This window comes from Dermatophagoides farinae, chromosome 5 (genome assembly GCF_024713945.1).
Source record: "Dermatophagoides farinae isolate YC_2012a chromosome 5, ASM2471394v1, whole genome shotgun sequence".
Classification (NCBI taxonomy): Eukaryota; Metazoa; Arthropoda; class Arachnida; order Sarcoptiformes; family Pyroglyphidae; genus Dermatophagoides; species Dermatophagoides farinae.
This window is the reverse complement of record NC_134681.1, coordinates 416,161-429,673: the sequence shown is the minus strand read 5'-3', so window position 1 is coordinate 429,673 and position 13,513 is coordinate 416,161. Positions and strand designations below refer to the sequence as shown.

Here is a 13,513-nt window from a genome sequence, read left to right as displayed (position 1 = left end):
TTTTCGTTTGTAAATTGTTTATGTTTGTCTGTGATCCACTCATTCATTCATTCATTCATTCATTTATCTAGAAAATTCGGAAAACCTATCTTTACCCGTTTTTGTTGTTGTTGTTGTTTTTGTCATCTATTCGTCTGACTATAGTAATATTATTGGTTTTGGTTCAATGCTATTTATTTATATATTCGCTTATGACTTCTATATATATATATATATATTATTATGATGATGATGATTTCTCATCCTTTTTTTTCACCTACTTTTTCTTCTTCCATTTTTCTTCCTGTATCATCATTATAAACAAACAGCAAAAAAATTAGAGTGGAAAAGCAGAGAAAAAAAAATATCTAAAAAGGATTCCATAGAAGCATTGAGTTGATGTTAAATTATATTACATATATATATAATTCGTTTGTTGATTCATCCATTTTATATATTGGAATTTTTTTTCACATGCCCAAATACTAGGTTCTGCTGACATGTGTATGTGTGTGTGTGTGGAACCGATGAGGATGCTCCTAATTCATTCATTCATTCAATTTTACTATCTTAAAAATGAAGAAGAGAAGAAAAAAAAGATTACGCCCAATATATACGATATTCTCTCTCTCCTTCTATCTATTGGATATGCTTCCCGTAAAAAAAATGAATCCATTTTAACCTAAATGAACAGAATCGACATTTTGTGCACAAATAATCATGATGATGATGATGATGATGATGACAATATTATTATTAGTACTATCTTGTCTTGTTGATGATGGTCGTCCATCGGCGGTTTAATATTATATAAAAAAAACAGACAGCTCAAATTCAGCAGCTGGAACCAAGAAGCAAAAGCAAGGCTTGCATATTAAGCTTCAGTTTTTTTTTTTTTTTTGTTTCTCTATGTATGTTTGTGAATTTAACGAAAAAAAAATTGCACCATGTTCGACTCTAATGCGACGTCTCAATTGTCAAGAAAAAAAAAATTGTTCCAAATGGTGTGCGTGATGTCTCAAGTCCAATTAACCAGGACCAATGAAAAATGTATGTGTGTGTGTGTGTGGGTGTATAACTTAAGATGAAAATGAAAAAAAATGAGAAACCAGAATAACCAGAACCAGGATCCTTTATATATTTGATAAGATTCTAACCATACATTGTATATACATATACAACGTTTGTTATAACCATGGTCCGTATATATATTATTTGATCGACTTAGTGAAAAAAAAAATAATGCCGATATAAATGCAAAAAGAAGAAAATAACCATTGTGTCTAGATGTGTATGTGTGCGTGTTTGTTCCAGAATAAAATTTTAGAGATTTTCAGTTGTTTTTTTTTTGTTGAAATCCAACGGTTTTTCTCACGCACACACACACACACACACACACACACACAGATCTATGGAATAGGTAGGCAGAAAAAAAACGTTTAATATTAAATGAATGGATCACTCAATGAATGGATTTTGGATTTTTTTTTTATTTATTTTGGTTTTTGGGTTTGAATAAGCAGGTTTCAATGCCACCATCATCATTCTAATCATCAATATTTACATCGATGATGATGATGATTATGATGGATTATTCACCATAATCATTATTATTGATATCTTTATCTATAAACAATAAATAGATTTTTTTTTTGTTTTATTTTTTGATCCAAGATCCTGGAGATTGTTGTATTGAATGATTTTTGTTTTTGTCAGCATCTTCTTGTCAAGCCAACTACTGAAATAGTAGCTGTATCAATTGAAATCATGATCAAAATTGATTATATATATCCATACAATTGGAAAACAATAATAATAATAATAATAATTCAATAAAAATTGATCCAATGATCTGGAAAATGAAATAAGAAAAAGAGAAAAAATATTTCTATTGATATAAACCTTATGGGTTTGATTATGTAATTAAATTAAGATCAATGTTTGTGTGTGTGTGTGTGTGGATTTATTTATGTATGTATACAACGAATGGATGTTATTGAGATAATGTTGTTGTTGTCGTCGTCGTTTATGGCAAAACAAGCCCTATAGCATAGTACACCATTTCACCATAATCAAATGTGTATTGTATGTGTACGATACGGTTCGGACCATTGGACATGTAAATGATGTAGTTTTGTTGTTTAATGTAATCAATATTTTTTTCTTCTTCTTGTTATCATCATTGATGGAAGAATTTTGTTTCTATTTCCATCAGTTTAACATCCATCATAAATAAGTTTTCATAATCATTACCATCATCATCATCATCATTTTTTTAAACTATTGTAAAAACTTTGATACATTTTTTTTCCCACAGAATCACACTGTATCATATCGTTAGCTTTGAACATTCTAATTTATTATTTGTTTATGTTGATTTACTGTTGATTTCATTTCATTTCATTTTATTTTCATGTTCAATTTTTGTTTTTGTTTTTTTTTTTGCTTCATTGCATTTAATTCAGTTGAAAGCCATTCTTTTTTTTTCGTTTGTTTGTTTGTTCATTGCATGAGCATTGAGTTTACTATACCAAATAGATAGATAGATAGATAGATATTATGCTGATATAATGGTAGATGAACGGAAAAAAACTGGGTCCATTGAATTCCAACAAAAAAAAGAAGTAAAATTGTTTTTTTTCAAGTCTTTGATTCGCTTTCAAAAAAAAATGAAGCAAAAAAAAACAATCAAACAGAGCGGATTGATTTATTTGATTCATCATTTGGAATCAAATTGAAAAAGTGTTGGTTTTTGTTTTGCCGTTATCATTTAAAAAAAAAATGTTTCAAAAATGGTGTGAAACAAAACAAAACCGAGAAAAAAAACAAAAACCACACTAATGAGAAATTATTTATCTGATAGCAAATGAAAACTTGATTAGATGAAGCTTTTTTCATTTCATTTATCACTTTCATTAAGTAACTTAATTTAAGTTTTCAACCAAAATAGCCTAATTAACAATGATGGAAGCTTAACGAATTCAAGTTGTTGTTTTTTTTGTTTTGTTTTGTTTCAAATTAAAATCAGCAAAAGTTCGCTTTGTCCGATTCCCAAGAATGTAATTTATTGAATTTAATCTAATGAAATTCAAACATGATTCTCTCTTTTTTTTCATAGATTTCTCCTTCCAACAACAACAACAACAACAACGACAACAAAAAACTTTAAAATTAATGTACGAAAAAAATGATTCCGAATGAGTGATGGTGTGCCCAAAAAAAAAAGTCAAGTGATTTGATCTCAACTTATGAAATGTTTATGTTTTTGAGAAAAAAAAACTCTTCATTAATTCATACAAATTGATTATCGGTATCATTGTCGATGTTGGTTCAAAGTTTTTTTTTATCATACCATGAAAATATCGATATCGAACACTAATAGCTTGATGAATGAAAAAAAAAATTTTTTTTTTCATCATAAACCACAAAATACATTACTACTTCACAACATGTCTAACTTGTCTAAAAACAAAAACAAAAATATCCGCATATATTAATTCCCATTCCATTTTCTACAGCCGCCTACACTCATCAAACACGCTAATAATGATGAAGAACAGTAAAAGTAGTAAAAAAAAAAATTGCCCACCGAAATGGAAATAATGGGCTTTGAAACTTGAATTATTATTATTATTATTATTTCTGTAGATTCATGGATACATATTGGTTAATCATAGTTTTTTTTATTCTTAGTCATCATAGTCAGTATAATGTGCGTGTTTGTATGCTTTCAGATGTTTTGACGATAATGTTGTTTGTTATGATGTATCATTTTATCATTTTATTAGATAATACTATACTATGATGATGATCACGTCAGTTATAGTGATATTAAGACACACACATTACATTTATATATACACGCACGAATGGCATGGAATCTTATTATTAAAAGATTTTTCATTAATTCATCCAAAAAAACAATTTTATCCGTGACATTGTGGTTTGTATTGCTTTATTGAACATTATATTTTTAATGAAAAAAAAAACACTCGACAGTTTCTTTTTTTTGTGGTAGAAAACAAATCCACAACAACAACAAAAAATACATTTCATCATTCAAGTGGTTAATAAATTGATTTGAAAATCAATTATCAATTTCCCATTCAATAATCATCATCATCATGGTTATTATTATCAATCTTGAATGGAAAACTTTTCAAATTGAGAAAATTTGTATAAATAAATTCAATTTCCAGACAGGAATATATATATGAATTGCAGATGGAAATAGAAACAATAAACAATCAGACAAAAGAAACAAACCAATCTCATACATTTATAATATCAGTCTGGAACAAAAATCTTTGATATTAGGCAAACAATAATAGTAAAATTATTGTCAAGAATAGGGCGAAATTCTCTCTTTCTATCTCAAAAAAAAAACAAACAAAAATAGAATGATTTGAAGATTTTTTTTTATCTCTCTCTCTTTCTCAACTATTCCGTATCTTTTTCAAATAATTTGTTTGTCTGCTTATTAGGCGATTTTTTTTTCTTCAAACAAACAAATGTTGATCACCAAGACAATCTACAATAGTTTGACAGTATTAGTATTTGAAATTGTTGTTGTTGTTGTTGTTGTTGTTATATCTTAATAATAATAATAATGTGAAACGACAATTCGAATTGAGAAAAGGGAAAATTTATTCCAACAATTACCAGGACAACAAATGCAATGATGAAAAATAAAATAAAAAAAATAAAAATAAAAAAACATTTGATCAGACAGAAAGACGACCAGAAAAGAAAAACACATTATTAGGTCTCCACTATCCGAACAGACAGACAGACAAACAGATAAACAAACAAAAATGAAATGAAATAGATTGCAAATCATTTCAATCACATACAGGACAAACAAGAAGAAAAATCGAATTTGTTTTTTTTTTTGTTTTATTATTTTGAAGCCAATATAAAAGAATAATGATGTAGTGGAATGTACCAAAAAATTAGAGAATAAACACAAACACATTGCCCCTTTTTTCTCATAACAGATGCTGTTTCATACATTTTCAGAGAAAGAGAGAAAGAGAGAGAGAGAGAGAGAGCGAAAAGTAAACTTGGACTGAACGGAAACAATGAACAAAAAAAAAAATGTCAAAACCACAATATAATAATAATGTTTTTTAATCATTCGGTTATTATTATTATTTTTTTCACTTCATAAAAAAAGATTTGTATTCTGGAACAAACAAGCAAATTCAGTGATTCAGTTTTTTTTTTTTTTGATTCTTAACTTGTTGTTTTCACTATTGTCGTAGTCGTTGTGTTGTTGTTGTTGTTGTTATGATTGTTTGTCAAGAATCAAGTCAATTTATCATTTTTTTCTCGCTCGCTTATGTGTTTGTTTGTTTCAATTCTGGCCTTTAGTTACTTTTGTTCTATATTCTTATTTCAACTGTTTGTATTTTTTTTTTTTTTTTTTTGTTTCAATCTGTGAACGGAAACAAAGACATTTATTTTCTTGTTGTTGTTGTTACATGTTACATTGATGAATTGGATTCACAAAAAAAAAACTTTTGTCAATGTTAATGTTTGTTTTCAATCATAATAACCAAATCTGAATAATTTTTTTCCAATAATTATTCTATTTTCAAACACACAAAAAAAATGATGTCTATTATATAATAACAAGGGAAAAGAATTGAAAAAAAAGAAATCAAAAATTCAATGACTCATTTCATTCATTTTGTTCATTTTGTTCACTATTCATTCATACTTTTTACAGTTTATTTGTTTCATTTTGAAATAAAGTAACAAACTCTTCAAACATTATCGACATAGAAGAAAAAAAAATGTAAAGAATATTATTATTATTATTGGTATGTCAGAAAATAACAGCAAAAAAACGAAGTGCTAACAAGAATAATGGTTAAGAGAAGAGCCAAAATAGTGAAAAAAAAATCATAAGAGATTTGAAAATGACAACGGCAACTAAAACGACAACAACAACGACAACAGCGACGACGACGACGACTAATGATGATGATGATGATGATGATGAATTTTATGGATCGATAGAATGGTAAAGAATCTTTACTTCATATAAAAATTTTAGAATATCAAAGAAGCAAAGAAATCCATAGCTTCAATGTGTTCACTACTTTCTATACATCTCTCTCTCTCTCTCTCTCTCTCTCTCTCTCTCTCTCTCTCTCTCTCTTTATCTCTCATTTTTTTTACTTTTTATTTTCATTTCCAAAAAAAAAAGAATTCGTTCGTTTTCTTCTTGATTGAAAATCAAAGAATTTCTTTTTCTTGTTCATTTTATTTTCGAAATAAAATAAATGAACAAGAAAAAAAAATACAGCAGCAGCAGCAGCAGTAAAAAAAACCGAAAAAACAACAACAACAACGACTCATTGCTTGGAAATTTTGATCGATTTTCGATAATATTATGAAGACATGTTGATGTGTATGTGTGTGTGTGTGTGCTTTTCATGTCAATGTCATTTCAACAACAACAACCAAAAAAACACACATACAATCATGATTCAAGATTCTATAATTCTATATTCGTACCATACGAAACATACGGAAATGACATTGCAAAACAAAACAAAACAACATCTTCATCATGATGGAAAAAAAAACAAATGGAAATGGAAATGGAAATGAAAATGAAAATGGAAATTGGAAATTGAAATGGAAAATATATAATTATTTATTATATCTAAGAAATTGATGATGAAATTGGGAATCAAAAGAGAGAGAGAGAGAAATTAATTCATCACTTTGAGATAAATGATAATGAAGCAACGCTATGCGACAATGCAATGAAATTTTTTTTTCGTTTTGTTTTGTTTTGTTTCTGATGATAATAACATGGTGAAGACAAACAAAAAAACAAATTACTTTTTTTTCATTTTGTTTTTTCGCTCGATAAAATTTCATTTTGATTCATATCCAGAAAAAAAATGAAATTCTTATTACATACATATTCTCTGTTTGTTTTTGTTTTTGTTTTTTTTATTCTGGTACATGATGGTGGCGGTGGTGAGATAAATGGCTTTCAATTCGAGCGGAAAAAAAATTCTCACCAACCGGATGGTTTTTTTTTTCTCTCTCTCTCTCTTGTGTGCATATATTATATGTGTGTACAAGACTGGAAAAAATCCGTTTTTTTTAATAAAGTAATTATAACGTAAATCCAAATTTTCCATTTCCACCTACTTAATCCATGTATTATGAGACAATGATTCACGATTCGCAAAAAAAAAAATAAAATAAAAAATAAAACTAGCACAATGATGGTCGAAAAATTCATATAATCAATTATTCATTTTGTCATCAACAACAACAACAACAACAACATTATCACGTTTTCGAGTTTAAAAAATGAAATTGGCCAAAAAATATTTAATCACAATTTTCATATTTTTTTTTCTCGTTGTTCATTGTGCCATTTTAAAATGGCTGACAATTCAGTTTTCATATTGTGTGTTGTTTCTGTTCTTTTTTTTCGTCTTGCTGTTGTAGCAACAACAACAACAACAACAACAACAGAAAAGAATGTAATAATTTCATTTTAATCTTAATTTAATTGAAAATTATTCATTCAAAAAAAAAATAAAAAACAAAATGTGAATAAAAATATGACAACGATTCTGTGTGATTTCATTGTGTATAATTAATCAATGATAAATCATTATGATCAACAAACACTGGCTTGTAACAATGAATGAATGTCGTAGCAAATGGAAAATTTTCAACAAAAAAAAACTTGAAACAGTACAGTACCAAAGTGAATTCCAGCCAACATACATATTATTTATGGCCATCACGTAAAAGTTATAAAATAAAAAAAAAATGAAAAAAACAAAAATTTCCTTTTCATTTTCATCATTTTCTTGTTCTTTCATTCTTTATTCTTTATAAATATATCATTAGATAATGATCTCTAAAAAGGGAATAAATCCGTAATTCTATGATCATGATGATGATTATGAAAATGAAATGTTTTTTTTTTGGTTCTAGTGTCAGAACCTATCAATTGTCTTTTTTTGTTTTAAATGGTTTTTTTTTATTACCATTATCTTCAAATATTTTAACCACACACAACAATCATCATATTTTGTAAATTATTAGTTTATAACCATTAATATAACAGCGAATTTTTGTTAGAAAAATAAATTTCGGACACTGAATAATAATAATAATAATGATCTATCAAATGGTTCATGAACACCACATTAAAATTTTTTTTTTGGTGTATAATTTTCGAATATTTTTTTTCATCATCATCATCAAACCACCAAAAAAAAATGACCATGTTATTGAAAGTTTCAAAGGAACTGTTTAGGATTATGATGATGATGAATAAAAAAAAAACCATTAGATTTCCCGAATAGATATTGAAAGGGAATTGAAAGGAAAAACACAACCGCTTGTAATGTTATGTCTATCTATTTTGGTGTGTAATTTTATTTTTTTTTTTTTTACAGCAAATTTATTTTCATAAAAAATACATGGAACATATTGTAGCCTTTACGAAAAATAAAAAAATTTTGGAACATTAAGCAATGAAATGAATTTGATTTTTTTCATGATTAAATTTTATTCTACGTGCTTATGACGCTAATGTTCTCTTTGAATATGTATATATTCTAGAAAAAAAAATATATTGAAACAACAACATTACCGGAAAAAGAAAACATTTCAATAATATTGAGCACGTGCTTGCAAGCAAACACGTTTCAAAATCAAATCAAATCAAATCCAATCAAATCAGATCTGATCATCAGTGATTTATTGAACATTGACAATAAAGATAAATCAATTTTCAGTGAAAAAAAAATTACTTGAAATTTCAATTTCAATCATGAAATCTTGTTTTCAAAATTACGTTTGCGATTATTTACTTTTTTTTAAAAATAGATAAAAATTCAATATCAAATGATTAAATTCAATATTTCTCTTTTTCTCTCTGACACTCTCTTTTTAAATTTAAAAAAACGAAAATGGACAACTAGCTGAAGGCTGTCATTGCGGATTCTAGATTTTCTGTTTTTTTTTATTTTCATTTTGTTTGTTATTTTGTTTGTCATCGTATTTTTTATCAATGTAGTTGTTGTTGTTGTTGTGTATTTGTGATTCTATTTTTTTCTGGAAAAAAAAATTACAGAAAAAAAACTGTCAAATCATATGTGTAGCCATGGCTTTAGCAAATACACCCTAGGAAATATTGGCTTTAATGCTTTGAAAAAAAACATCAAGATATTGGTCAACAACAACAACAACAACAACAAAATTCTATTTTGGATTAAATTTAAATTCGAATATTTACAAAGCCTTTTCTTCTTCATATTGGCTGTAAATACGTTTAATATATTCTGTGGAATAATTTTTTCCTCTTCGTTTTTTTTATTTGGTTTGTAAAATGAAAATATAAATAAAATGATTTCTGAAAACAGAGAAACAAAACAAAAAAAAAATTCTGTATAATTCTGCATTATTATGAGCTATTTATAGCAGAATATTCTATACAGGCAACGAATTGAAAAAAAATGAAAAAAACCGTTGACAATTTGATGGACAAGTGATGGCCAAATGTTAATTCCACTAATATTACTAAATCCAAGAAAAAAATAATAAACAAAAAAAAATGTAAAGAATGGACCAGAATTTCGATGATCTAATAATGATGATCAGCACGATGAACAATTTTTTTATTCATTATTCTCAATGATTATCCGGCTGTCATAATAATCTAGAAAGAATATTAGTCATATGATAATCATCATCATCACATGATTTAGATCAATGAATCATCGTACATTTGATTTGGCTATATGTACAAACACATGCAAACAAACAAGAGAAAAAACAAACATTTTACATGTCTAATTCAAGCCTGTAAGATATTTATGTTTGTATATTATACAGAATATAATATGCTATTAGCTAAATTAATTTACACATGTTCATCATAAAATGTTCAATTATTTGAGTGAACAGCCAAAAACCAAAAAAACAAAAACAAAAACAAAAAAATAAAATAAAATGAAATAACACAATGCTAAAAAAAATAGAAAATAGAAAATAGATAGAAAACATGGCAATTTTATCCCTCGAGCCAAAGAAACAAACAAACATGCATACACATCCATTTCGATAATGCATCATCATGAAAATGATTCCAGAAAACTTGTAAAGTAGAGAGAAAGAGAGAGAAAAACAAACCAATACATCCACATGAAAAAAACAATAGAATTGAGAATTGTGATAGAATTCTCTCACCCACTCTTTCTATTTTTTTTTTTCTCTCTCTCTCTCTTTCTCCATCTTTTCCAAATAATATTATCAATGAATCCTTCTAAATCTCTTGGCCATGTTTTATCGTCATTCATTCATTCATTCATTCATGTATTCATTTATATTTAGTTCGATTCATAGATGTTCAATGTACATTTATATAAAACAAAACAAAATCGATGACTCTTCGAGTTTTATTTTTCTGGTGTATATTTTTGTTTTGTTTTTTTTTTCTCTCTCTCTTGCTCCCATTCGTTTTGTATTTGGCAATTCAATTATACGATATATATTTATAGATTTTATTCTCTATAGTTGTTTTATTTGGCTGGTTGTTGATGTAGCCATGCAAAATTGTTTTGGACCAAATAGAACAAAAAAAAAAAAAAAAAAGAAAACGAGATTGAGTTAGTGATAGAACATGGCGAGTGAGAAGAAAAAAAAATACGATGTGCTTGTTCGTTTGTCGATTCGAATGTAGAATGATTTCTACTCCAATTCAATTTTCGATTCTTTTCATTTATTCATTCATTCATTCATTCATGCCATAAGGGGATGAAGATACGCAGAGGGTTTGTGATTGTACCAGGTTCACCGAATTGATTATATATATTTTGCACACAAAACAGTAACAGCTCGATGATAACGAATGAATACGGCAAAGATGTGGATATAAAAAAAAGAAGCTTTTTCTGATTATCGAAATAAGAATTTAATTTTCGCAGAAATTAGGCGTAAAAAACTGGAATATAATCATCATCATCATCATCATCATAATCATTGAACATAACATCACAAACAAACATTCGAATACCAACAATCACCCATGCCGAAATGTTCAGGATTTTTTTTCCTTTGTGATTCCGATTCCGGGTGAGCAGTTTATTTCACTAGAAATTTGGTTTGATTTTTTTTTTGCATTTCGTTCACTTTTTTTTATATTCACATTCTATTTATGTTGCTTCTGTTTTTCTTTTTCTATCGCTTCATTATTGTCCTCAAATGACGTTAGCTTTTATTTGCTGATTCTATTTGCTATTTTACATTCTACACTCGCACTGTCATCATCATATTTGGACAAGAATATTTTCAATCATCAATCATTGAGAAATGACAAACGAACGAACGAACGAACAAACAAACAAACAACTTCAAAATAGATTAGCAGAAGCCGTTAGTGGCTTAGTTTCAGTTTTTGCTTAGATCTAGTGTGTAAAATAATAGAATGAAAACTTTGGATCGATAAACAAAAAAAAAAAAAAAATGCCGAACCATCCAGAACAAAAAAAAAGAAAAAGAATCGATCGAACTTTTAAAATAAAAAAAATCAAATTCTCGAATCTGCAGCGTTGCCATCTATCGTCGGCTAATCAACTTTTTTCCCATTTATTTAATCATATGATTTTGGTGTTTGCTTTTCAACCGCATCTTTCATAACTTGTTTTTTTTGTTTTTTTTTTGGTTTGCATACTATCTTTCTTGTTTCATACATTCACTATTATCGATTATTGGCCATCTTTGATGAATCAACAACAGTTGCCGTCACATCATCAAAAATGATGGTCAAACTAGTTTTTTAAATCAAATTTTAACCGTCTTCAACAATAATATGTATATGTACACATTTAAATCAATATATTGACACGTACACGTAGGTGTAATTTTTATACCGGGGGAAAAAAAAATTTCACAAATCAAAATCGATATTGACCTCAAAAATTATAACCATAAATCTATTTTCTTCTATTCAATTTCTAAATTTTTGCTTATTCAGTTTTTTTTTATTTTTCTTTTTCATTTAACATTCATTCGTTCAAAAACTAAACATTACAAAATGAAAATCATCACTGTTCAAGCACCGGTCAACATTGCCGTGATCAAATATTGTAAGTAATTTTTTGAAAGAACAAAAAATAAACATGATGATGATGATGATTGTATACATTTTTTTTCTTTTCAGGGGGTAAAAAAGATGAAAATCTTATTATTCCATTAAATGATTCAATCAGTGGCACACTTTCGATGGATCATCTTTGTGCAACAACTTCCATTGCATTCAGCAATGAATTTGATTCCAATCGTATGTGGCTAAATGGTGTAGAAGTTAAAATCGATGATAATAAACGATTAGTTCGTTGTATTGAAAATGGTAATCTCTTCCACGAATATTATTTGATATTGAAATTGAATTCTATTTTTTTTTGTTGTTTTTGTTGTCATCAGTTCGAAAATTAGCCGAATCAACGGTTGGTTGGCCATCGAATCATTATATTCGTATATGTTCAAGGAATAATTTTCCAACTGCTGCTGGTTTAGCATCATCAGCTGCTGGTTATGCTTGTCTCTGTTATGCATTATGTAAATTGTTTGAAATCAACGATCCTTATATTATATCATCATTAGCTCGATTAGGTTCTGGTTCAGCTTGTCGTTCAATTTATGGCGGTATTGTACGATGGATTGCCGGCTATGATCATCAAACTTCTATAGCTCGACAAGTGATTACTGAAAATGAATGGCCAGAAATCCGTATTTTTGTCTGTGTGGTCAGTGATCACCGTAAAGATACATCAAGTACATCTGGTATGCAGCTTAGTTGTCAAACAAGTCCATTGATAAAATATCGTGCCGAAAATGTTGTGCCTGATCATTGTGATCAAATCCAGAAGGCAATTAATGAAAGAAATTTTGATAAATTTGCTGAAATCACCATGAAAGATTCGAATCAATTTCATGCTATTTGTCAGGATACTTATCCACCAATTCGTTATATGAATGATACTTCCTGGTCCATTGTAAATCTGATTCATTTTATTAACAATTCTTTTGGTCATAATGTTGCCTGTTATACATTTGATGCTGGTCCAAATGCATGCATTTATTGTCTTGACAATCATGCTCCAATACTAATTAAATCGATTCGTCGAATGTATCAAAAAAATGATGGAACTGAATTGGAAATTAAAGGCATCACATATCAAACTGATCAAATAGTCATTGATCAAAAAATCAACGATTACATTGATAGCCGTAAACAAAATGCTGAAGATTTAAAGTATATAATTTCTACTCGTTTGGGTAGTGGACCAAAAATTCTTACCAATCAATTTGATTCAAATTGTCTTCTTCTTGACAATGGTTTACCAAAAAATTGAATCTATTTTCATTTATTAAATTTTTATTTAATTGAAATGTTAAAAATGAAATACAAATTTGAATCAGTTTTTTTAAAAAAAAAGACAATTTATCGATAGAAAATTAAATTATTTTTGATTTAAAA

The 13,513-nt window shown here is 27.6% G+C and overlaps 1 protein-coding gene across 1 annotated transcript; it reads left to right on the top strand.

The window, feature by feature from the left end:
• Positions 1–11,629: 11,629 nt before the first annotated feature.
• Positions 11,630–13,513, top strand: Mvd (mevalonate diphosphate decarboxylase). Its single transcript, XM_075731482.1, has 4 exons — positions 11,630–11,884; positions 12,008–12,119; positions 12,194–12,382; positions 12,457–13,513. Exons 2-4 carry the CDS (start codon positions 12,068–12,070, stop codon positions 13,386–13,388), a joined length of 1,173 nt encoding a protein of 390 aa, XP_075587597.1. The 5' UTR covers positions 11,630–11,884; positions 12,008–12,067; the 3' UTR covers positions 13,389–13,513.

Coding starts and splice junctions, on each gene's coding strand:
- Mvd (XM_075731482.1), top strand. CDS start 12,068: ATGAAAATCATCACTGTTCAAGCACCGGTCAACATTGCCGTGATCAAA. Junction 12,120..12,193: donor CATTGCCGTGATCAAATATT/GTAAGTAATTTT, acceptor TTTTCTTTTCAG/GGGGTAAAAAAGATGAAAAT. Junction 12,383..12,456: donor AGTTCGTTGTATTGAAAATG/GTAATCTCTTCC, acceptor TGTTGTCATCAG/TTCGAAAATTAGCCGAATCA.